We start from the raw sequence: 26,225 nt of genomic DNA, 5'->3' as shown, positions 1-26,225 counted from the left end.
TACGAAACAAAGAACTTGAAAAGCTTTTCTAAGCCTGAAGGAAGCTCCAAACCTTGTAATACATAATTGTTCTACTCCGAAGAGATACTGCCCAGCAAAATCTTCCAAGCTAAACAGCCCTTATTCATTCCAAACCTCCATTCCATTACCTTCCATCAAACCTAGAACTGTCCTAGGCATCACCCAATTCACCCTCAACAAAGAAAACCACAGGCTGAAACTCCCCTGAAATTAACAGTGAAGTATACGAGGGCCATAAGGCAGTAGATGCAAGTCAAGCCAAACGAACCACATAACAGTAAATGGAATACCACAAACATGACATGTCCATATCATAGCACGCTAAAACTACCCTTTCCTCTTGAAATATGTTAGAATACACTTTTTCCCGTTTGTACATTTTGATCGTCCCATCTAATAACTTCATAAATGTTCCATATAGATACTCCAAATTCAAAACTGTAGTTGACCAACAAATTTATTCTAGGTAAAACTTGCGCAAAGAGAAAAGTTTAAAGAACAAAATTTCAATCAAGAAACAAGGGCTTGTAAAATCTTGAATTTATTGGCAGAGAACAGATAACATAGCCCATGTAGTAATGCATCAAAGGCAAAGCATCCAATTTATCTACTTCTAGCAAGTAATTTCCATTGCTGAATTATTCAAATTAACCAATGGAAATCTCAAATGTTAAATTTATTCTGTTCTCAAATTTATCAAACTACAATAACTTTCACAAGTTAACAATTACACTCGGTATTTCCACATAATCATACCACGTTCACACTTCTTGTCAACTAGTAAACACAATTTTATAAACAAGGATCACATTTATGATTACTAGCCCTTCTGAAGTTTTACACATTTTAAATTCGAAAATAAAAGGAAATAGAGTTAAAAGAAAATATTGTAGAAAGAGAATTCAGTCTAGGAAAAACTTCACAAAAGATTGACAGTATCAATGACTGCAGACAGAATCTCAAAAGAGGTAGACACAGCCTAAGAGGGTCATACATCCTGAAAAATATTATATAAAAAATATACTATTTACCTCATCCCTTGCAGTTGTAACCTAAAAAAGGGGTCAATTGACTACATGAGTTAAAAGGGAAAAGAAAAGGAGAAGAAAAGGGGAAAAAATAAGGAGTTTTTTAGTAGTTCATTTTCTAGCTAAATCCAAAATATCCATGATTTAACCAAGTACTGAACTGAAAATTAGATAGAAAATCTAGAATGACAGTATCCTACCTTAGCAGCCACACCAAACTTTGCACAGTCAATAGCTACGCGTGTTGCTCGACCAATGCTCTCCTTTGTCCTTGTCAAAGTTGCAAGCATTGTCTCAAAGGACGATAGAGCAACATGTGCTTCCCCATGCTTGCCTACAGATTTTGGTCTTTGAGTCATTGATGATTCTAATTTTTCTTCTTCATCAAGTGGAGCACACAAAGTTCTCTTGTGGTGTAAGTGCACATCAGGACTACAACTGCCATTATTTTGAACAAAATTACTACTATCTGAAGTAGACATGTTGTAGTTTGAGGTGTGGGGTGGAGATGCCTGAGGAAGAGAATCTCCTGCATCTGTTAGAGACGGACTTGACCGGGTGCCCAAGATATCCTTTTCACCAAGGTGATCATTAGAAGAAGAATTGGAACTTGGCTCCTCCAGTGTCTGATAATTTTTGACCTCTTTCATAACCTCATACCTAAATCAAATAAGTACAAGAGCAACAGACAATTAGAAATGAACAGACTAAAGAGGTTGGATTAAGTTCTATGAACAACAAAATTGAGTTCAGATACCCTATGATATTTGTTGCACGCCACATCCCACAAGAACTGTCCTCTTTCAATTTTCTTATAAGACTTCACCTAACAATCAACTCTCAACTATTAACATTTTTAATTTTTCCAGTATTGTCTCCTCAACATTTGAGTCTACTGAGGAAAACCTGCTTTATGATATGGCAAGGTTCAAAGTAGATACAAGAAAACAAATGGCAAGGACCCAACCTTTGTGATATATATATATATATATATATATAATAGATGTTTGTGATATACTATTACAAGAAAGTTTCTATTAAATTGCTGTAAAGCTACAGAGAAGCATTAAACATATGCTTACATGTCGTTTACTTCGCCTTTGTCATCCAGTGGAGGCTTCAAACACTTGTTATCCTCACAAACAGTACCCTCTGCACCGTACTGAAGCACAATGGTACCATTTCTAGGTGAAATTTGAAGAATCTTATTGGGACGAGAGACAGGACCCAAACTCATACCAGTATTTTCTGAAGTACCAACTTCTTTATCAGAGATTTCAGCTTTACAATTGCTCAATTTATTATTTTTGGTATCGCCTTCATCCTTTGGAGGTGACAAAGGGTGCATTGAAGTCTCATTGGAACCAGGATTAGCATGTCTTTCATCAAGGTTAGGAGACAAATATCCTAGACTTTGAGGAGGGACTGTATTCCTAACAGCATGACTAACAAAAGAACCACCAACATTGTCCCTAGCATCAGCAAAGACATCCTCGGAAAGTTTATGCTGTTGGATCTTCAAAAAATCAACTGGTTGATTGTAAAAGTCCACCTCCATTGATGATTTAACATTGTCCTCTGAGATTATTGGGTTCAAACTTGTAGAGGATCCAGAACCACCAACCTGAGGAGAAAAATTGTCCAGACCGTCCATGCTCAGCAATTCCAGACCATTCCCTGCTTTGGTTTCCACAGCCATATGAGGGCCTCTCTCCATAGAAGAAATACCACCTACAGTTTTCAAGGTTGGTGATGCTTCATTACATGTTTGACCTTCTTCAGCAGCATTAGCTGACATGGCTTCCAGAGCACGATGAAGGCGTTTAGAAGGAGGTAAAGCAGCTTCACCATCCACTGAGCAGCCAAATGATTGTTCTTTCTTAACTTTCCAAAGCTGAGGTCTACTTAACAAAACTTGAGTGCATTGTTTTGAAGGTGACAACCCATTATCCGGAGCTCCATTCACAGCAAGTGAGTCTCTGTCAGCAAGATTATCATCGTCACATTTTGCATACATGCTGATCTGCCTTGACGGATCAACCGCAACTTCCTTTACAGTTCTCTCTTCTGTGTGTAAAGAGCCATTGAGCTCCTCCTCCACATAAGATGACTTTCCCATCCTCACCCTTGCTCGTTTCACCAATGGCAGGTGCTCATCTCCATCGTCCTTCAAACAAGTTTCCTTCATCTTTTCACAACCTCTTTGTGAATTTTGACAATTATTCTGCTCCCCAACCTCCAAACCTATCTCCTTGTCCAATGGCGAAGGAGCCCCAGCTGTATCACTAGTCACTCGCTTTCTACTTGGTTTTCTTTTCTTCTTAATGAAAACAGCCTTTATTTGGAGATCAAGCCCTTTGCTCAACTCAACATCTCCATCCAAACACTCAACCACTGTGTCAGATTGCTCAAGTTTACAACCAGACTCTACAGTGCTGCCTTCATTTTGACTAAACGTGTCGGAGTCAACTGTGACAAATTCATAACTATTTTCTTCAACGCTACCATTTGAAACAAAAGCAGTAGAATCAGCATCATCTGACTCAGACACATCTGGTGATTTCCTGATTCGCTTATTCCTTCTTAAAGAACCATTCCGAACTACATTAGCTGATATGTCTCCAGCATTCTTGCCAACATCATTAAATGGCATTGTGAAGCTTTGTGATCTCCGGGATTCTAGCCTTGATGAGCTTCTAGACCTTTGAGCCTTTCTGTGTGTGACACAGCTCTGTGGTTGTAAGAGACTAGATCTTTTTTTTGAAGAGTAAGTAGTTGGCAAAGGTGTTTCTGGAACCACCGCATTTTCAGTACATTCCTCAACTAAGGCCTCTTTATCAACCAAAGCAACAGTATCTGTTGCAGCTAAGGCATCCTCGAGTGGAAGACGTGGCTTATTTTTATCCGTTGTAGAATATGAAGTTTTTAATTGTGAATTAGGAGTCACTTCAGGAACTTCTGTCTGATCATTTGATCCAAAGTCAGGCAATAAGTCAACTGAATTCGCATTATTTGCTGGTGTAACTTCATCACCAGAGTTAAAATCATTGAGTTGGTCCTGTTTCTTTAACTTCTCATAACTGTCAATAATCTCTTGTACCGCACGTAGAAAATCAGCACTCCTCCCCTGACGTTTGACCAGAAGAGATTGTTTCTTCTCTTCAGTAAATGCTTCAACATCAGCAGGATTGCAGAAGCCTCTGCATGACATGATATCCATTAGAATAAGGAAAGTTGCTACCTCACTTCAAATTAGACTCCTATAAGGCATACTTTGAGAAAAACAAGCATAGAGGTGACTAAAATCAGCCAAACAAGTGCATTCCCCACCAAAATGGATCCAACCCAGAAAAGTAACAAAACATATAAAGTGAGTGGGACCTGACAAGCTCGTATATCAAAATTCATCTTGCATTAACCCTCTTTCATAAAAAATTTAGAAAAATCTTTGAACATAAAAGTTGAAGTCATAATTAATAGTATAGCACATTGGAATGACATATTAATACGGCATGATGCATTTCATAAAGAAATAATATTTATCTTCCTAACACGAAATTGAATATTAAATATGTCAGATCACACAAAACACAAATATTATAAAAATAACAATTCAACAATATTTTAGATTAGAAAATTTGCATGCTTTATCCTCCCTCCCTCAAAAAGAGGTTAAAGAAAAAGGAGAACAAAGAAGAATCAGAAGAGAGAAAAGTTAATTTTCTCTGGTCCTGAACATCAAAGTGAAACTAGTGGCTATAGCCTTCCATAGAAAAAATGGAAGTTAATCACCACCTCTTGAAAGAACAGTTTACAATTCAGCATTTGTAAGCTGTGAGTCAATTTTGAAGACGTACCAAATTATTTTGCAACTCTATCTCACTAAATATTATAAAACCATTCCAGACTTTTAAGCATAATGGAAGTAAGCACCATAAAGTTTAAAACTGCCACACCCATTTTTCTTGGGAAAAATCATATTTAACCCCCAAGTTTTCATCTTATTTGAATTTAGTCGTGTTTTCAATTTTAAGAATAAGGTCCTTACGTTTTACTCAAGTTTTAAATTGCTCTCTCTATCAATTTACCGTCAAAGTTAACAATTTCTATTTGCCACATGTGTCTCATTTGACATGCCAAAGTAGATCTCAACGTCAAAGTTAATGATTTTTCCTCTTAACACTACAAATTTAGAAGATTAAGATTTGAAGTTTGGGTCTTCTTTGTTTTTATGGATGATTTGGCATTTAATGATATTATGTGTTGATATGAACACTAGCGTATCAATTGAGACACACGTGACGTATGACAAACCATTCATTTTGACAGAAAAGTGATAGAGGGGCCTATTTAAAATTTGAGCAAAACATAAGAACCATATTTTCAAATTAGAAACCCAATGACTAAATTCAAATCAGATAAAAACCTAGGGACTAAATATGATTTTTCCTGTTTTTCTTTTTTATGAAGAAGAACTCCTCCAAGACAGTGCCACTTCATGTACCCACTACTGTCAGGTAAACCTTAGATAAAACTGCCACACCTTTCAAACTTAACTTCAATATACAAAAGGGTATTTAGAGAAGCGAAAACAAACAAAATTTGGAAGCTCTAAACTTCCAAGCCGGACAATATTAGGGGACATCCAAAGATCAGACAAACAAATTCGAAGGAGGCACAGAACCAACATTACTTAAAATTTAGGGTTAAATACATATTTGGTATCTGTGGTTTAAAAACTTTATTTTTTGGTACCTCAATTTCAATTCGCATCACAGATAGTACCTAGGTTTTGGGAAAAAGACTTGGTACATCCGTTTAATTTTCCGTCCAATATTTAACAGTCGTATATTTTTATATTTTTTAAGTTTTATTAATTTTAATTTTTTAATTAATTTTTTAAAATTTTTATTTTCTATTTTTTAATTTTTTTTTTATATTGTGCCACGTGTCAACCCCTGAGTGTTGACACGTGGCAAACCATTAAATATTGGACGAAAAAATAGACAGAGGTACCAAGTCCATCTTTTCCCAAAACACAGGTACCATCTGTAATGCGAATTGAAACTGAGGTACCATAAAATAAAGTTTTTAAACCACAAGTACCAAATATGAATTTACCCCTAAAATTTAAAAGAATCTCTTCTACAATTCTCCCTCCCATAATGAGTGGCTCAATCTGCCTTTTCCCCTGTCCAATAATGTATATATATTTTAAAAATGAAAGCATTACTTTCCCATAATACCCTTTATTAGAGAAGGATGTCTATGTGCCTCAATTTACGTGTTGATTACTTTTAAAAGGATAGATTTAGAGAGCTACAGCAATAGTTTGAAATATTTACTTTTCCTTAAATTTAGTGTAGCAAACTCATCTCCTCCCCCTGTAAGAACGGGTGAAGGATGGGGGGGGGAACAACTAAAACATCAGACAGAGCACCAAAAAAAAGAGTTGCAAGGAAAATATCAGAAAAGCAACTAGCAGGAAAGGAAAGGCCAAGAAATAACGAATATCTAACAAAGGAGATACCCAATCTATAGATATCCCAAATATCCCTCAAAAAGTAGGAACTTGACCAAAAACACTTTGTTAAACAATCAAGCCACATTGAAGACTTAAGAAGAAAGCCCCCCAAAGAGCTTCTTGGATTTTCTTCCCAACCCACATAACAAAGCTTAGATGGACAACTTTGTAAAGCATTTCTCCCTTAAATCCTAGAACATCAGGAGACTAGCCACATACGAGATTTAGAAACGAAACAGAAATTATTACGTTTTTGACAAGTAGAAATGAAACAGAAATAAGACACTCAAACCAACATTATTAAGGCTCCATCCCATACAAGAAGGGAAAGCAGCAAACATGATTGTGGTCCACCAACACTATGAGAACAACCATAAAACCATAGGTGTGGATTAAGACCTCCCAAAGCCTAAATTTCATATTTAGGATGACTAAGTTTCAAGCCAAACAGATGTAGACTTTTAGCGAAGCTCTACCTATAGCTAAAAACAATAGTAGCAAATCACAAAACCACCAATTCGACCACACCCCAGAAAATTAACTGATTAAGTTGACCACATCCTAGACAAGTAAATTTCACATACACAATAGAAAGAGTGCAGTATCTAACCAAGATCTAAACACATATCTTGATCCTAGAGGGGGAAAATTATCCCGAACATCAAACCCATAAAAGATGAGCCACTTCAGTGCACATAATTAACAACCAACATCCATCTCTTAAAAAATATAAGGGGGCCAAGAATTACTATCCAGACAGTTTGAACCAACGTTCTCAACCTCCACCTAGCTCAAACGAGATGCTGAGCTAGAGCTCATCGGCAGTATTCGAGCCGTATGTATTTAGAGATTTTTTTTTTTTTTTTAAATGATAAGGATGCATTTAGGTAATCATTTTATTAAACTATTAATGACATTTAAAATTACTTAATAGTTCTGTACAATAAATAAGATCACTTCTGACTTTCCACACACTGACATCATTTACTTCTTATCATCATAGCAACTTCTCATGATGAATATGGTCCACAAAACAAAGGCCAACACAATCATTTTAAGATTGGACTCCTAGGCCGGAATTGCGAAGGGCGCATTCTCAAGGCGAGGGGAAAGGCAAGCTTCATGTTGTCTAGTGTTATGGGAGTTGAGGGTCTTGGGTTTTTTTTTTTTTTTTTTTTTTTAATTCTGTTTTGTGGGCTTCAGGTTTGAGGGTTCTGGGTTTGATGTCTTGGGTTTCTTGCCCGTTTTGGAGTCTTTTGTGTATACTGCTTGTATACTTAGGAGCGCCTTACGCTTTCTAATAAATTATTATTAATAAAAAAAAAATGCACGTATGTCAACAACATTTTTTAGAGACTATAAACAGATCTTGCAATAATCGTAGTGAAATTACCACTAGCCTCATGGGCCAATAGTAGTTAATCAACTGCTCCTTGGCAAAGCCAGGAAGTTTAAATCTATAAAACTGCTAGGATGAGGACATTTAAATATAAACTAGATGAAGATTTCTTTTGTATGAACAAAAGTTTAGAATAAATCAGTTTCCTAATGAGCACATTCTTTGGGTTAGGGGGGAGGGGAAACACATTCTTCTAGTACAACACAATCACTTTTATACAGTAAAATAATTTAATGACTAATCAAAGTTCCCATGGAAGCAAATTCATATCAATTCCAATCAATGAGCATAAAAGCATTATAACCATTCTTAACATTCTTTTCCAGAAATGGTGATGCTGGCATGAGCCATTCCATATAACATGGTAAGGATGAGGAGTAAGATACATAAAAGAATTTTTCCCAACAGCAGTCCTTAGACTAAAAGGCATCTCCTCAGAGCATTCCCAATGGGTTAGTTATTTGCAACTTTAGGCTAAAATAGCTAAACAAAAGGCTAAAAACACACTCCATTGGATTATGTATCCTAAATCTAAAATCGATTTTTCACCCATCGAACAGTGCAATGCCACATGTGGTATTGCACTGTTAACAGATGGGTTTATTTTGTTATTGTTTCTTCACGGTGGAAAAGGACGGATGGGCCTCTCTCGTTTTCTCTCTCTCACGCCCATTACTGTTTTCCTCATCTTTTCTTTCAGCTCTTCTTCTTCTTTCTCTCGTGAGTGTCTCTGTGCCTCTCTCTCTCTCTCAAGGTGAAGCAAAACACGCGGTGAGCGAGCGTGCCGGAGACGCTGGGGTTCAAAACGTCCCGGGAGGTGTGACCAGCTTCAATCTTTCAGCTCTTCTTCTTCTTTCTCTCGTGAGTGTCTCTGTGCCTCTCTCTCTCTCTCTCTCTCTCTCTCTCTCTCAAGGTGCGGCAGAACACGCAGCAAGTGAGCGTGCCGGAGACACTGGGGTTCGAAACGTCGCGGGAGGTGCAGGTTTTAACCAGCTTCAACCAGATGGGCATCAAGGACAACCTGCTCCGCTGTGGGTTGTATTTCTTTTGATTAGAAGATGGTTAATCCACTGGGTTGTATTTCTTTTGATTTTAATTTGCGATTTCGTCTAATTTTTGTCTCTGCCTGTTCATTCAGTGGGTGTTTACGATTTCGTCTGGTGGATGTTTGCAATTTCCTCTGACCCGTTCGCCTGATTTTGGTCCAGTGGGTGTTCGTCATGTTTCTTTGATACTGTGTTGGATCATCTTTCTTTGATTTTCATTTATGCTTTTTCGTCTGAGTTTCAAGAAGGAAAATTGTGGGATGTTTGTTTTAGTTTTCCTTGAATAAGAAGGTTGCTGTTGTTCTGTTTCGTTGAAGAAAAAGGTTGATGTTGTTCTGTTTCGTTGAAGAAGGTTGATGTTCAGGTTTTGTCTAATTTTCGTTGAAGATGGAGGTTGTCAATTCATTCTGGTTCTGGTTTGTCGAGATGAATGGATATGAGGTTTTAACAAAAAGAATTAAAAAAAAAATTAAAAATGACTATTTTAATAAAATAGATAGAAATTTAGATAATCGGTTGGATGGTAGTTTTAAAAGTGCTTACCTAAACTAGCAAAATTGGTTTTTGGTTAGCTATTTTACCTAAAAATTTACATAAGCCATTGAGAATGCTCTCATCCCATAATACGTAAAGAATTGAAGGTGAGGATGTAACTGTTTTTTTTTTTATAAGTAAATGAAATTTTATAAAAGCGTAAGGCGCCCCTCTAAGTACACTGGAAATATACACAAGGAAACGCCTAAGAAGGCAAAGAAAAATGAACAAGAAAATCAGAAAAGCTAATACACATGGGAGACAAAAAAGCCTCGGTCCAAAGATACAACGTATGAAAAAACGAAGCAACAAAATTCTCCATGGAATTCTCCAAGTCTTCAAAACACCTAAAATTTCTCTCCTTCCAAACACACCAAAGAATGCAAATAGGCACCATCTTCCAAACTGCAGCACTCCTTGACCTACCCGCCTTCCACCAACATGCGAATAAATCGACAACTCTCCTAGGCATAATCCAAGACATAACAAACCTAGAAAAGACATGATTCCACAAAGTAGTAGCCACATCACAATGAAGAAGAAGATGGTCTACAGTTTCCCCGTCTCTTTTGCACAAATAGCATCTATCCACAATGATGATCATTCGCTTCCTAAGATTATCCGCTGTAAGAATCTTTCCAAGGGCTGCCGACCACGCGAAGAACGCCACCCTCGAAGGAGCCTGAGTCCTCCACACACTCTTCCAAGGGAAATGACTGCTCACAGCCGGCCAAGGAGCTGAAATAGGACTTAACCTTGAACACCCCTTTCTTGGAAGGGACCCACCTAAGCCTATCAGCACGATCTCTACTCACCCTGGCTAAATGCAACACATGAAAGAAGGATGTAAAGACACCCACTTCCCAGTCATGTATCTCTCTAACAAAGCTCACATTCCACTGTATAGAGCCGCCCAAAACCTCCATATTATCCGCAGCGAAAGCATCCTTCATCCAAGCTATACCAAAAAGAATAGGAAATGCTTCCTTCAACACCCTATCCCTGCACCACAGATCATGCCAAAATTTTGTCCTAGCCCCATCTCCCACCTCCAATCTAGAGAGACCAGAGAAAATCCCCCACCTTTTCCTGATATTCTTCCACAGCCCCACCCCATGAGCACCAACCGGCTCACGAGAACACTACCCACCCCACAAACTACCAAACTTGGCATCCACCGCAACTCTCCACCAAGCTTCTCTTTCTATCCCATACCGCCACAACCATTTACCTAACAAAGCATGGTTGAACAACAACAAATTCCGAATACCCAACCCTCCATTTGAAATTGGGGAACAGACTTTCGACCACCTCACCAAGTGAATTTTAGATTCTTCACCCAATCCACCCCAAAGAAAATCCCGTTGAAGCTTCTCTAAACGAGCAGCAACACTCCTCAGGAGATGGAACAGAGACAAAAAGTAAGTAGGCACATTGGCAAGGGTACTCTTAATAAGGGTTACTCTACCACCCTTAGAGAGATACATCCTTTTCCAACTAGCCAAACGATGTTCAATCTTCTCAACAACCCCGTCCCAAATATGAGTGGACTTATAGGAAGCCCCCAAAGGAAGACCAAGATACTTAACCGGCAAAGTGGCAAACCCACACCCTAAAATGTCGGCTAGCCTTTCCGCTTGATCAACATGCCCCACTGGAATTAAATTTGACTTTGTCAAATTAACCTTCAGACCCGAAGCTGCTTCAAACAGGAGGAAGAGACTCCGCAGATTACGCAACTGAGAAGAATGAGCACTACAAAAAATCAGAGTATCATCTGCAAACAGAAGATGCGAAAAATCTACGTCACCTATTTTAAATCCATCCAACAAAGCCCCCCTAACTGCAGCTGAGATCATACGGCTCAAGGCTTCCATCACAAAGACAAACAAAAGGGGTGACAAAGGATCCTCTTGTCTCGGTCCTCGGGAGCTACTGAAAAAACCAAAAGGGGAGCCATTGATTAACACCGAAAACCGCATAGTTGAGATACAATGAGCGATCAACCTACACCACTTTTCCCCAAAGCCACACCTCCTCAACATATACAAAAGAAAATCCCAGTTAACATGATCGTATGCTTTCTCCAAGTCCATCTTGCAGATGATGCCTGGCACCCCCGATCTAAGCCTACTATCAATGCATTCATTAGCAATAAGAATCGGATCAAGAATTTGCCTCCCTTTGATAAAAGCGCTCTGAGATTTGGAGATGACCTTCTCCAAGACTGACTTCAATCTGTTAGCTAGAACTTTAGCAATAATCTTGTAGATACCTCCCACCAAACTAATAGGCCAGAAATCTTTGATGGAGTTGGCCCCTGGAACCTTCGGAATAAGAGAAATAAACGAAGCATTCAAGCTCTTCTCAAACAAACCTCTGGCATGAAACTCATCAAAAACCTTCATAATGTCCACTCTCACGACATCCCAGCACGCTTGGAAGAAGGCCATAGAAAAGCCATCGGGACCCTGTGCCTTATCACCATTCATAGCTAACACTACCTTCTTGACCTCCTCTTCGAACGCTCTCTCCAACCAGCTAGCATCAGAATCTGAAATAGAATCAAAAGAAATACCATCCACCTTAGGCCTCCACCTACTCGCCTCATGAAAGAGCTTTTGGTAGAACTCTACCACGTGATCGCCAATATCTGACTTATTAGAAGTAAGAGTATCTCCAATCCATAACGAGTCAATAGAGTTGTACCTTCTGTTTGAGTTTGCTATGGAGTGGAAGAATTTAGTACACTTGTCCCCTTCTTTTAACTACAAGACTCTTGATTTCTGCCGCCGGCTCACCTCCTCCAAAAGAGAACACCTCTCTATCTCTCCGACTATCTCTGTCTTCTTCTGAAGCTCCTCCTCAACTAAAGCCCTACTTCCTTCAATAGCATCAAAAGCCTGAAGATCTTCAAACAACTTCCTCTTGTTCCTATGTACCTTACCAAAAACCTCTTCATTCCAAATCTTCAAATCCTTCTTCAGAGCCTTTAGCTTACAAGCAAAAGCAAAACTAGAGGTACCTTGGAACGAGTAAGAATCCCACCATTGTTTCACCTTCCCGATAAAACCTTCTGCTTTAAGCCACGTGTTCTCAAATTTGAAGGACATGTTCCCCCTAGAGAAATCACCACAATCAAGAAGAATCGGAAAGTGGTCTGAATAAAGGCGAGGAAGCCTCTTTTGAGACGACAAAGGAAATCGAGCTTCTCAATCAGGGGAGACTAAAAAACGATCAATCCTAGACCAAACAGGGGGATCAAAAGTGCGTGACCAAGTAAAAGCACCCCCAACGAGAGGAAAATCCATGAGACCCAGCTCAAAGATAAAATCAGAGAACTCTCTCATAGCAGGCCTATTGCCCTCACCAGACCTTTCACTAGGGAAACGAGTAGCATTGAAATCGCCTCCTATACACCACGGCAAGCTCCACCAACTAAGGATCCCAACCAACTCATCCCAAAGCAGACTCCTATCCATATCAGAATTTGGACCGTAAACACCTGCAAAAGCCCAGACAAAACGATCCACTACATTCCTAAAGGAAACTGCAAGAGTGAAATCCCCCAAACACACATCAACTTTCTCCACCACCCTATTATCCCACATAATCAAAATGACCCCTGAGGCCCCACTGGAGTCTAGACAACACCAATCGACATAATTGCAGCCCCAGAGACTGCGCACAAAACTACTCGAAATACCATGAACCTTAGTTTCTTGGAAGCAAATAATATCTGCCTTCCAATCCCTGAGCAAGTTACTAATCCTTAGGCGTTTTTCTCTCTTATTCAGCCCCCTCACATTCCAAGACAGAATTCTTGGCAAATAACACAACTGGATGCCCTCTCGTCTTCCTTTTCCCGCGGCTTGAGCATGAGCCTCTAGCATCGTAGTTAATGGAACACTCCAAATTCTTAACCTCCCTTTTTCCTTTCTTCCCCCCACAAGACAGAGCTCCCTCCTCACCTAATAGACGGTCCGCTTCAATAAAAGACAAGAAATCCAGCAATTGTAAGTTATGACCCTCGAACGATATCCCTAAAATGGGATAAATCTCATTTGCACACTGAATGACCCAATCAGAGTAACCTGAGAGATCTCCCTCTGAATTAGTATAGGAATTTAGAGGAGACACCGATCCCACCCTACCTTCTCTTTCCCCCACATCCACGTCACAGAGAACCTTCCCACTATCTGCCACTGCCTTAGGCTGATCACCCTCTTGAAACACAACCAAATCTGAGCACCCAGTTGGCTGGCTGTTTGAGTTCCCCACACCATCCTTCGCCTGCATAAAAAGATAGTTCTGAAGGGGCTTCAACGGCAACCCCCACCCGTTCAACCCAGAGACAACCAGCTCCCCTGAAAAATTCCCTTGCCAAGCAAATGAACCTCCCCTGACACCTCCTGAGCATGGACCAAAAAGCCTTGACATCCGATCCCTACCTTCAGACACCGTATATTTGTCGACTCTTGAGAAAGATCTGCCGGACCGTCGACCCTGCTCTTATTCACCGCCTGGTTCAGCTCCAGTTGTACCCTGGCCGGCGACATGACTTCCCTCAACTCGCCGATAGTCACAACAGACATCAAAACCACTGGATCCGGAGAAACCGCAAGACCCACCGGTCCACCCAACGAAAGAGAGTTACCTGAGAGCAAGGACGATCGCAGCACAGCCGGAGGAACACCGGAAGACGTCGACGCCTCTAAATCGCTAGACTGACCCGCGTCACTCCTCACCGGCAACCAGTCCGAGCTAGAAAGAACTCGAAAATTCGGCTAGGTAATAGCTTTTCCCTTAGGATCAGGCTCAAAACAAGCCTGCTCCTGCTGATCCACACCCCCTAGTTCGCTGGACTGACCCACGTTCACCCTCACCCTCGGCCAGTCCGAGAAAGAATGGGCTTGCGAACTTGGCTGGGCTGGATCCACGACCTTAGGATCCATGCCCCTGCCCAACTTCAATTTTTGCCTGAAAACTGCCTTGGGCTTGGGCTTGGGCTTGGGCTTAGCCCTCCCAACATAACTAGAAAACACACCTGCCTCCAAACCAATCCCACCCAAGGAAGCTTCTACACTTTTAAGCTGAGGTCCCAAAGCATTATCCATCATACATGTGGGACAAGATTTCAAAGACAACTCAGCTATATTTTCCACACTGCCCAACAACCCATCTACCCTCTCCAAGCAAGCACCAACGTCTACTTTTAGCTACAGCAACGTATCTCTTAGTCTGAGAAAATCGATTCTATCACCAAGATGGCAAGTCATGTCAGAAGCCCCATACCCCTTCACAGCAACCTGACCAGCACCATTTGAAAAAGGAATTTTTGCCGAAAGATTAACTTGAGCCGAAGAAGCTTCCAGAGCTATGAACCGCCGTTTGCCCAATACTGAAACTTGTCCAAAATTGGCCGTGGGCAACCCCTCACAGTGCCTTCCCTCCAATGTTCCTTTACCCACCTAGGCACCTTAGCTATCGGCTCCGAAACAACACCAAAAGGCTCTTCCAGCGGTGGTGCCGACCTCACCAGCACCTCTGCATAACTTCTCCTCTTCTCCTTCCCCGCCTGAGCCTTAATATCTACTGCCACTGGTTTGGACCCAGCTCTGAAGAAATCAAAAACCCGCCTTAACTCTGAGCCAAAACGCTCCCAACCTTTACCAGTTTTACCTACCGGGACGATAATTGAATCACTTCTTCTGTCACCAACGAATTCCTCAACCACCAGAAAACCGCCATGTCTGTTGAAGCACCGTTGCGCAAGAACCCGAGGGAACCCTTGAAGAGATTGGTTCCAAAAAACCCGAGAGTCTTTCAATCCAGTGTGTGTGAGTTATGCACTTAGCTATGGAAAAGAATAAAAAAACAGCTTTCTCTGCTACATTCTTGGATATCAAAATTCTTCATTTAAACAATATGTACTTAAGTGCATCATTTAAAATGTGGAGATGATGATGGAAACACCCTAGAGCTCCACGAAGGACACCGTCACCACACTAACACCATTATTGCATACCAAACAAAGAAGGTCAACTCCCTTCTACATGACCAAAGGACCACTAATGAACCCATTAAAAATAAAAAATAAAATAAAATAAAATTGAAACATACAAGGTCATGCAGAAAGACCAGCTTAAGCTCCAGCCTGAACAAGAACAGCATTAGTAGCTTCTATCTCAAATCCAGCCCAAGCCACCCCCTTAAAGGAAACCTTTTCAATTGGAAATTAACAATTGAAACTTCAAAAGATCAATGTCCATTTATTTTCCAAATGTAATTAAAGCAGGGTAACACATGTCCCTCATATTTATTGTCTTAGAAACCAATTATGGCTTTTGTTTAATCCAACCAAAAACAAACAGCCTTTTCATAATTGAAAAAATACAGGAAATATGTATGGTACCCTGGTACCATCAATATGTGACAAACCAATTCATTTCAGTTACGGTAAGGTGAGATTGAAGATCCTAAGCCTGGAAAATCTGTTAATCCCAATCACTTTTTTACCTTGATGTATGTACCACACATACAGGCAAACATAGACAATATGGCAACACTATACCAATACTACACCTCAGTTTCAAACCTCTTATAATTCTCCTTTAACACTAGAATCCCAATCAAAAGAAGTTCCCAGCCTTGTTCCACATAATTGAAAATTACAGAAATTGACAAGAGAAGAGAGGGGGGGGGGGGGGGGGGGGGGGAAGCATTCAACAACATAACCTACCAGAATCCCTGCGTACTCGTACCAAATTGTACCAAAATATTCAACAAAATAACTTACATCTGTTCCGGCTTGGTTCCAAAGAAGCGGACTACTACTTTCTTCCAATCAGCTGTGAAACCCAAACTTGCCGGCTCTCCTACCTGCCATCAGCAAACAACTTGATAAGCTAAATTGAATACTCATTTTCCCCCTTTTCTAAAAGCTTTTCTGAATGTTTACGGCAAATTTCGAAGGCAGCTTCAACATCCCCAGCCCAAATCAAACAATTCACCCCAAACTTGTATTTCAACTTAAGAAGTCTCAACGATCCGATACTTTGTGTATTGGTATAGAACTAAAATATGAGGCATACACCAACTTATCCAATTTTATTTTCTATCATGCCCATATTCATGCAATTGAAACCCCAATAACATCAACAAGTATATACTTTTTCCTTCAAATCCACAACACCATCCATCAAAACAATACCCAAGACTCTACCACACAACTAAGCATACACAAACTCACAAAATATATCCACATGCTATCCAAAACCCTAGCTGCGGCATATACTTCAGCAGCGGAATTACCAAAAAAAAAAAAAACCCAACTTTTCCCCGTATTAACCCATAGCGCATACCTTGGCAGGCCAGGCAGGGAAGCCCTTGACTTTGGCGAGCACGAGATCACCGACTTTCCATTGCCGGCGGGCAGCGGCGGCTGCCGCAGCTTTGCTACCGCCCTTCCTCCGGCTTGGCGCCATCAGAGACTGGAATCCTCGCCAATCAAATCAGCTCAACCGATTCGACGCGCAAGTCCCAGACGCACGCCCCAAACAGCCCGTGAAATAAATTGAGCGGTTTGGCTCTGTGTACGGAGTTTCAGGCAGAGATTCCCAGGCATTGAAATGAAATCGCCAAGGGCTTCACAGAGAGAGAGAGAGAGAGAGAAAGAGAGGATGCGACTGAGTCTGTGTGAAACCCTAAATTCACAGAGAGAAAGAGAGAGAGGAGGGGCGGGGAGGGACAGAGAGAGAGAGAGAGTGTGTGTTATTTTGTGGAAGAAGCGGATTCACACAGAGATATGTGTTGGTTAAGTGGTGGGGGGCATGCTAATGTGCACCGGGGCGTAAGCTAATATTCAGAGTGACCTAACGTGCGCCGCGTGTGTGCTTGGCATGAATCTACGGTTTAGATACGCTCTGTTTCATTTCTTTTTTCTTTGTTTTTTTGGTTCTGAGCGCTTGAATTTAGATACCATGATTTGTGCAGAGGACACGTGACCTACTTACCAACTAAAATCATTACCGTGCTGTAGTGGGCTTCTAGTCTGAATTCAAACTCTCTTGCTTTGACTAAAATGTAGAATATTTTTTCACGCTACGGGCTTGGGCTTGGGCTTGGGCTAATTACCCGCCCAAACAAGGAGTAATCTATACATCCCCCTAAATGGCTTTTCCATAACCCTAATCTTATAGAGATCCGTTAGTTGCACAATAATATTGATGTGTTCAGCATTTTTATTTTTCTATTTAAAAAAATACTGAACATATTAACATTATTGTGCAATTGTTGTTGTTATGAAATGACGTTGCATGCAGTCTTCTAGTTTGAGTACAGTACCGTAGTGATAATTGTAGTCTTTTAAATTGTTGTGGTTATTTAAGTTTGAGTAGAGTCTATCTTTTATCTTCATGAGTTAGTGGTTGTATTAGTAGTCATCTCTATCTTTTAGCGGGTATCTCTATGTTTTAGAAGCGGGTCGTGAGATTATGTAATGGAGTTATCTCTAAGTGTTAGTTTCAAGTTAGGAGTCAAGTTGTAATCTCTATTTAAAAAGAGTTGTTGATGGATAATAAAGCATGTAAATTTAATCCCAAACATTCTGCTTGAAAATGTTTAGGTTTCTTTTAATGAATCTAAAGGGTCTAAGTTTCCTCAAATCCTAACAAACTATCTCGTTACATGTTCGAGAAATCATTCACGTAACAGTTGTATGAGAGTTGTGCAAATAACAAATCTCAATCTTACGTGGCGTGGTTTTAATGATCATAAAATCAATCTTCATACACTAAATATTGTAGGGAGTCCCCCACATGAAATTGGGGTTATGGGAAAGTGATTAGGAGATGTATAGATTAGTCTCCTTTTTTGTGTGGGTAATAAGCCCAAGCCTATACTGTGGAATAATATTCTACATTTTAGTCAAAGCATCAGGGGTTTGAGTTCAGACTAGAAGCCCAATACAACACGGGTCTTAGAGTTGGAATGATTAGTTCAGACTAGAAGCCCAAAATTTTTCTAGGTTTTTAGCCAAATTCCTAACGTTATGGCGATTTAACACCTCATATATATTCACGCTTAATCGTATTATGGTCGGCACACGTAACTCTTTTAGTTTAAAAACTTTATTTTTTATCTTTTTAATTTTTATTTTTTTCATAGATAGTATTTGTGCTATGAAAAAAGATAAAAATAATACCTTTGTCTATTTTTTTCGTCCAAAATTGATGAATTTTCACGTCAGTGACACGTGGCATCATTAAAAAATTGTGATGTTCTCAACTACCCGAATGTTCTGACAGGAAGACAAAACGACACCTATACACATGTTTAAGTTTAGGATTAGGATCCTTTACAAATTTTTTTAAAAAAAATATCAAATTATGTGAATTCAAGCATTTTTTACATCGAACAATATGAAAAATGCCACATATTAAATATATGACAAGTTATCGAGACAATAAAAAAAAATTATATCAAAAAACTTTTTCTTTACTTTTGAAGAGACACTTCTTCTATGCTAAACCAAAACAAAATTTTTTGCTCAAATCTTTTATAAAGAAAAAAAAAATTAAAAAAAAAATGTTACATTTTTAATATGTTAAATTTTTCATGTCATTTGATATATAAAACGACCTAAATTCACATAATTTGAAAATCTTAAATTGTAAGGAATCATATTGGTTGAAACATTCTACTTGTAGTTTGTTGAGTAGGAGTGTCCGAGTGTGGACATGTTTTGACTATTGAGCATTCAATCAGACGCCTATCTCTTTAGTCTTTTATTTATTTATTTATTTGAATTACGGTCTCTTTAGTCTTATCTCTTCATTTCAAAAATTAAAAAAAAAAAAAAAAAAAAAAAAAAAAAAAAATCTCTTCAGTCTTCCTTCTATCTGAAATGCCAAAAGAAGTTTTAGACAATCAGAACACCCTCACTTTCCCTCTCTCTCTCTCTCTCGCCGTGAAACGTGCATCGCAGCATCGGCAAAGGGAAAAGCCAAAAAGGTATTATTGCAGGGTCAGCAAGAAAATGGTTGTGAATATACAAGGAAAAATCTCCCCCTCCCTCTGTGGGTTGCCTTGACCGTTCGTCCAAGCAAGTCAAACTTTTCCTAAAAATATATTCGTGAATCAATAGTGTGGTTATGTATTGTAATATGGGTAAATACCTTTGACCCATGCGTGGTTTAATAGTTTTATTTTATTTTATTTAAGTTTCAATTTGTAACATAAATACTATCTCACTTATGGCTAAAAATGAAGATGGTACATTCGTCTAACATTCGTTCATAAATTGATAGAAAATCCACATCAATGTCCTTAAAAAACAGACATGTGTCTCTACGCCTCATTAATTTTGTTTTTTTTAAAAAAAAATAGAAAACTATAAATATTAAAAACATTAAAAACAATTGGGAAAAAAAAAGGGGGGGTGGCCAAACCACTTCCACAAAGTTTTTTTTTATTAAAAAAAAAAAAAAAATCATCTTAGGGGTTGTCTGGGAGGTGGTCGAACCACCTCCCCAAGGGGCCAACCCTCCAAACAAATTTTTAAGGGTTGGTGTTTTGAGGGTGGTTTAGCCAACCTCTAAGATGAGATTATTTTTTTTCTTGTTTCTTTTTTCTTTTGGCCTTGTAGGGGTGGCTTAGACACCCCTAAACCAGCCGTATAGGGTGGCGGAAACCACCCCTAGGCCAAGCCACCCCCAAATTGTAAGATGAGGGTGGTGTGGGCCATGGGGTGATTCGGCCAATGCGAATACTTAGTGGTTTATATACTCACTAAGACCTTGACTTATTATTTCGCCTACGTGAACATGATTACCATTATGATCACATAGACTATGTTGTTCATACAAGTGTTGAGGGATTAGATGAAGACCTCATGGCCTTGTACTTGGGCTACCGTGACTGAGAGTAGTTTATGTCGGAGCTTAATGTCGGGCTATAGGTTTAGTCCATTCAGGTATTGGCATTTTTGTTAGCATATAGATACAATGGTATATTTATGGCGCTGTGTTGTATGTGATGATGAGTGCCAAATATTGTATATTTAAACCTCTTAAGTAACATTAATTAATTCTTTAGTTGTATCTTAATCTAATATTTTGTGTTAGATTTGTGTTTTTAGTGTTTTATAGGTTGCTAAAGGAAAACGACAGCTTTAAAGTGAAAAATGTGAAGCTTGGAAGAAAGCACACTTTGAAAAGACCTAAATCATGTGGTTATGTTTAACCAAATTAATGAAATGATTAAATTGGAATTTCTCTAATTAGAGTCAAAATCGGATTGGATTAAATTTTAGATTCTGCACATGTTATAGTATTTTGGCCATACCTTTTCACTCAAGTATCGTATTAAGGTGAAATCAGTGGCTCTTGAAAGCTAACTCAAAATACCACTAATCATTTTGAAATAGAATTTTCCTAATTCGGATGTCTACTATACCAAAAGTGTCCCACAATATAAGAACCCAAATCTGAACGAATCCTATTTCAATTTGTACTAGGATTGCTTCCTAATTTGACTAGGAGATTGAAGTACGATTTTTATGGGATCTCTAGGGCTTCTAGGGTTTGTTTGCTTCCTATAAATAGACTGCTAAGCCTTAAGAAAAGGAAGAGGAGTTAGAGACCAGAAATATTTTCTCTTTTTTGTTTAGTTTTTCTTTAGGTTAGGTTTTATTTTTCATAATCATGTGTAGCTAATTTCTCAACTAAGGTTGAAGATGAAGCCTCATCAATGAAGAACAACAATACTTCCATGTAAGTCTTTATTATCTGATTTTATTTGATTTAATTTTTCTAATTTTTTACTTTTTGTCAATGTGTGGAATGATTCTTGGATATCTTTTGTGATTTAAGGATACATTTGATGATTTAAGATAATTTCATATAATTGATTGGTTAGTTTTTATTTATAAAACAATTGGATATCCCTTGTGATTTATTTTATGGATACAATTGATGTTTTGATTTAAATCGGATATCTTACTGTGATTTACAGATACACTTGATGATTTGATTTAAATTGGATTTCTTTTGTGATTTGTGTAAAGAATTGATATATGTGATGATTTTGATTAACTGTTTGAAGCATAGAAAAACATAAATAAGATTTTAATTGTGAGAACTTCGGATTAATATGGATGAACATGGAGTATGTTGTTATAATTTGGTGGGTGTGGATTCTAAAACTTTAGTACATTTTCTTTTGTTTTATTTTCCTTTATTTAATTTATGTTTTCTTTTATTCACAAAAACAATCTCTCAATTTTTTTAAACTAGGTTAAGATTTAATTAGTTTAGACATAACTTTTGTTCTAAAAAATAATTCTCTGTGGGATCGACTTCGCACTTACAATCTATTAACTGCAAACGATTCGTGCACTTGCGAGTACAATTAAAATTTACATCATGTGACATCTTTTGTATAGCCATACTTTTTTTATGTAAAAGATACAATGATTAAGCTTTAATCATATAGATGTATTATTTGGCTCTGTGTGTTGTACATATTTCTGAGAGTTTAATGTTTAGTAATTTCCACTGCTATGTGTAATATCTGATGAGTCATACTCATATTGTGAGTTGTCAAGTGTTGATGTTTTGTTCATGACGTTTTGTCATGTCATTGCGATGATCTATTTTATAAAAAGAAAAAAGAAAATGGGTAGTCACATATACCACTTATCTCTAGAAATACTTTTAATTGTTTTTTAATATTTTTAATATTTTCTTATTTTTAAAATTTAACGTTTATTTTTTTATTTTTTTTATGAGGCATATGACATGTAGCAAGTTTTGATTGGTTTGATGTGGAATTCCATTAGTTTAATGAACATAGGTACACTCTCCGTATTTAGCCATAAACGAGGTATCGTCTATGATATAAAATGAAACCTAAGTGGAAAAAAATAAAGTCTTTAATCAAAGGACTGACAGGGCATTTAACACAAAAAAAAGGGGTGAAAACTTCACTCAACTTTTCTAAATTGTCAGCTACTTTTGTAACTACACCCACAAACTTAAAAAAGTCTCAATTTAGTGTATCTATCTTTCAATTTTATCAATCCGTTAGAATTTTCCATTAAATCTTATCAAAATTCTCAAAGAGCGAGGTGAAATTTTAAAAACATTGAAAGATGGATACACAAAATTGAGACTTTTTTAAGTTTAGGGGGTAATTGCAAATGTGATGGAAGTTAGGGGTTAAGTAAGGTTAAAAAAAAAAAAAAGTTTTGATAGTGCATGTTGAGGCGGTGTCGTTTGCTAACGTGAGCACGGTGGCTTTTTTGTTTGTTGGAGAGAAAGAGAGAGAGAAAGAGAGATGGATAAGGTAGTGGAGAGGAAGGAGGAGAAGAAAGGACAGTCTCCAGATGTCAGAAATCTCACTCCCAAAGAAAAACAACCTCAAACTCGCCTTGTTTCTCTTGGAAGATCCATGGAGGTTTTTGTGGACAACACGAAACAAATCCATGAGAAAGGGAAACATGAATTGGATCCATATTTGAAGAATTCATTAGCCAAATACATGAAACAAGTTTTGAAGAATGATGTAAGTAAAACTAATTCCCTTCGTCTACTGTGCTTATGCCTGTTTAGTGTCTGTAGGCAATCGATTGATAGGATCCAATGGATTCTATAAAGAGAAATTAAAGAAATAGGAGAAAATGAGAAAGAAAAGATCACTTTAAGGGAATCGGGCCTCCAATATTTGTTTCAAGCAAAGGTAATTGTTCTTGAGTGTCCTTGCCATACAACATCTACAAGCTTATATAGGGCAAAACAAGCTGAATTGAGTTTAATGAGAACATTGTAATTTGTAGAAAACAATTAATGAAAGACATTGTATCTTACAGAAATTAAACAATCAAAAGCATAAGGACTAAACAAAGGGAAAGATTCAAGTCATAGGGACTAAACAAAAGCATAGGAACTAAGCAAAGGGGTAGGTTTGAGGAGTGAGAATCCTTTCATCGATGCATACTAAAAATAAAACAAGACTTCTAAACAACCCAAGTGTGTGTGTTTGTGTGCAACAAAATATCTTAAATGCGAAATTTAAATAAGACAAGATATTTGTTACGAAGTAGAAACTCTATGAAGAGAAAAAACCACTCCGGGGCAGCCAAACCCAGGAAATCCACTATCCAAAAACAAAGCTAGTTATAAGACACTCATACTCACATACCCTTATGCAGTAGTCATACCTTTAACTCTGACACGAAGCCCATCGTGAACGCCTCCCAGCTAGATCTTCCACCTGAAGGGGTTTTTGATGGATTCCTTTACCTTAGGGCCGACCCCTAAGATAGACTTCACACGAACAGTTGAGCACACACCGACAACGGCTTGAGAGCTAGCGGATCTTCGATTCTCTCTAAACACCCTCTCAAAGCACTATGGAATTCACTGTCGAATTTTGTACAAAACACAAACCTAGGGCCCTCTATTTATAAGCTTACAGGAAACCTAACACTGTTGAGATTTGGGCTCTGGTTGGTGAGCGTCCGGACGGAAGTTAGCCTCGTCTGGACGGTTTTCTGCGATATCCTTTCAGAAACAGCACAATTCTATCTTTATCAGGTTCACGTCCGAACGGCTTGACCGAGCGTCCGAACGGTCTTCGCTAAAATCCTTTCCACACTCGAACGGAACTCTGGAATATTCTGAAATACTGGACATCGTCTGGACGTGTTGCCACATCGTCCGGACGGCTTGCAGAGACTTCCCAAACAGTGTCGACTTCTGAAATCCAACTCCTTGTTGAATACTGATTGACCTAGCGTCCGGACGATGTTGCTCTGACGTCTGGACGTCTTCATCGTTATCTGCTGGACACTGAGGGGCGTCCAAACGCCTTCAAAGGCCCGTCCGGACGGTTGCACAGGAACCGGCTGTTCTGACTTGGAAATTGCATGGAATCTTCATGGACATCTTCTTAGAAACTTGTGGCCATACACAAGGCATGAAATGAGACACTGTCCATATTACTTGAAGACTCTGAATAGAACCGATAATCCTATTAAAAAGCAACCGTTACATAAAGTGTTTTTGTCAACCAGAATGTTGCTAATATAAAATACTAACACATACCACGATCGCTTTCGTGGGAAGAATGAGGTATCGGATGGAGATGAATATTTGTTAGATGAATTCTTTTTGACAATAATTATTTATTGACGATGACTTTTGTGTGTAGTTTGGAGCTCCACAATTGAAGTTTGTTAAGGTTTTGAAAGTAATGTTTCAGGCTTATGACATCTTCAAGTTGGGATTCAAAGATAGTTGACAAAGTTTGACAAGAAAAGATAGTTAACAATGTCTCTGAGCTTGATACAACTTATATTTTCTTGTTTTTCATTCTTATAAATATATCCCACTTGCCAATCTGCTATATTTTCCTCCATTTATTATGTTTTTGTAAGTCTGATATAGGTTGGGACTTAGTTTTTTTCCTTTTCTTCTTTAGTTGGTTCAAATGAAATCTGTCTTTTAAATGTATGAAGTTGAAGCAACAGTGTGCATAATGATATTCATGTTCATTCTTGTGTATCTTTGATGGTGTAAGACGAATTTTGATGAAAGTATTGTTCAGATTGAATTAGTGACTATGATAATCACTTCACATGAGGTCCTGAGTTCTTTTTCTTTTTCTTCAATTAGATGTTTTTATGAATAAGAACATTGTGTGGGTTTGGTGAGCAATGGAGTACCTTCTTTCTATTTGAAGGATTTCTTGTGAGACGTGATGCATTTTGGTGAAGCATTTACACCAAAAATAGACAAATTTGTTGGATTGAATATGTAACTCGATTGTATTATTGAAAACAGAGTTTAAAAAAGTATATATATACAACAACTCTCTATTAGAGTAAAAAACGTAATGAACCAAAGCTATTAACCAAAAACTAACTAACTTCCAGCTGGGTAACTAAATTAAATAGATTGTAACTAAGATCCAGCTTATTTATAGCTCATTCACCACATGTTTCATACATGCAGTTACATCATCAGTTACATTCACCACGTGTTGTTTAATACCCCCCAAGAGGAACTGTTAGTTTGTAATTGGCCACATTCTGTTGGACAAAATCACTTCTTTGTAATGATGTTTTTTAAACAGGGATTCCGCTATTTAGAGTGCTTCCAGAAGATTATGCATAGTTTACAAGTCAGAAAAATTGGATCCTTTGCAGCCGTCCAGACGATGTGATATACCGTCCAGACGCCCACCTGTCCAAAGCATATTCCGTCCGGACGACTAGAACTTTCCGTCCGGACCTTCCTCTGTGTCGAGAAGCTTTGAACTGTTCCAGCTTGCATCCGTCCGGATGTTTCAACAGCACGTTCGGACGACACTCAGTGTTCAACCAGCTACGAGATTTCTTTCCAAAACATAGATATGGAAAGTTCGTTGCAACCGTCCGGACGATGTGGAATCCCGTCCGGACGCGCTCATTCATAAGGCAAGTATTGCATTCAAAATCTAGATGTTCGGACATCAGTCCTCTTAATCCAGATATGGAAATTGCGTGCATCAGATATGGAAATTGCGTGCATCAGATCAACTGTCTGGACGACCATTCCCTTGGTCCGAACGCTTGAAGCCTTGGTATGGAAATTGCATGCAACGGAAGTGTGACCGTCCGGTCGACAGGG

The 26,225-nt window shown here is 38.5% G+C and overlaps 1 protein-coding gene across 3 annotated transcripts in view; it reads right to left on the bottom strand.

Moving 5' to 3' along the window:
- Positions 1-17,345, bottom strand: part of LOC133851163 (protein HUA2-LIKE 2-like) — a 34,367-nt gene extending 17,022 nt beyond the window's left edge. For 2 of the 3 annotated variants that reach the window (XM_062287479.1, XM_062287480.1), the window contains exons 1-4: positions 16,917-17,345; positions 16,352-16,434; positions 2,132-4,249; positions 1,250-1,709 (exon numbers count right to left, since the gene is read on the bottom strand). In XM_062287479.1, coding sequence (XP_062143463.1) covers positions 1,250-1,709; positions 2,132-4,249; positions 16,352-16,434; positions 16,917-17,039 — 2,784 coding nt within the window. In that variant the 5' untranslated portion in view covers positions 17,040-17,345. The remainder of the gene's footprint in view (positions 1-1,249; positions 1,710-2,131; positions 4,250-16,351; positions 16,435-16,916) is intronic. The other variant, XM_062287481.1, reaches the window with a different exon arrangement.
- Positions 17,346-26,225: the final 8,880 nt, after the last annotated feature.

Source organism: Alnus glutinosa, chromosome 12 (genome assembly GCF_958979055.1).
Source record: "Alnus glutinosa chromosome 12, dhAlnGlut1.1, whole genome shotgun sequence".
Classification (NCBI taxonomy): Eukaryota; Viridiplantae; Streptophyta; class Magnoliopsida; order Fagales; family Betulaceae; genus Alnus; species Alnus glutinosa.
The sequence above is the reverse complement of the archived record's forward strand: the minus strand, read 5'-3'. Positions and strand labels throughout refer to the sequence as shown.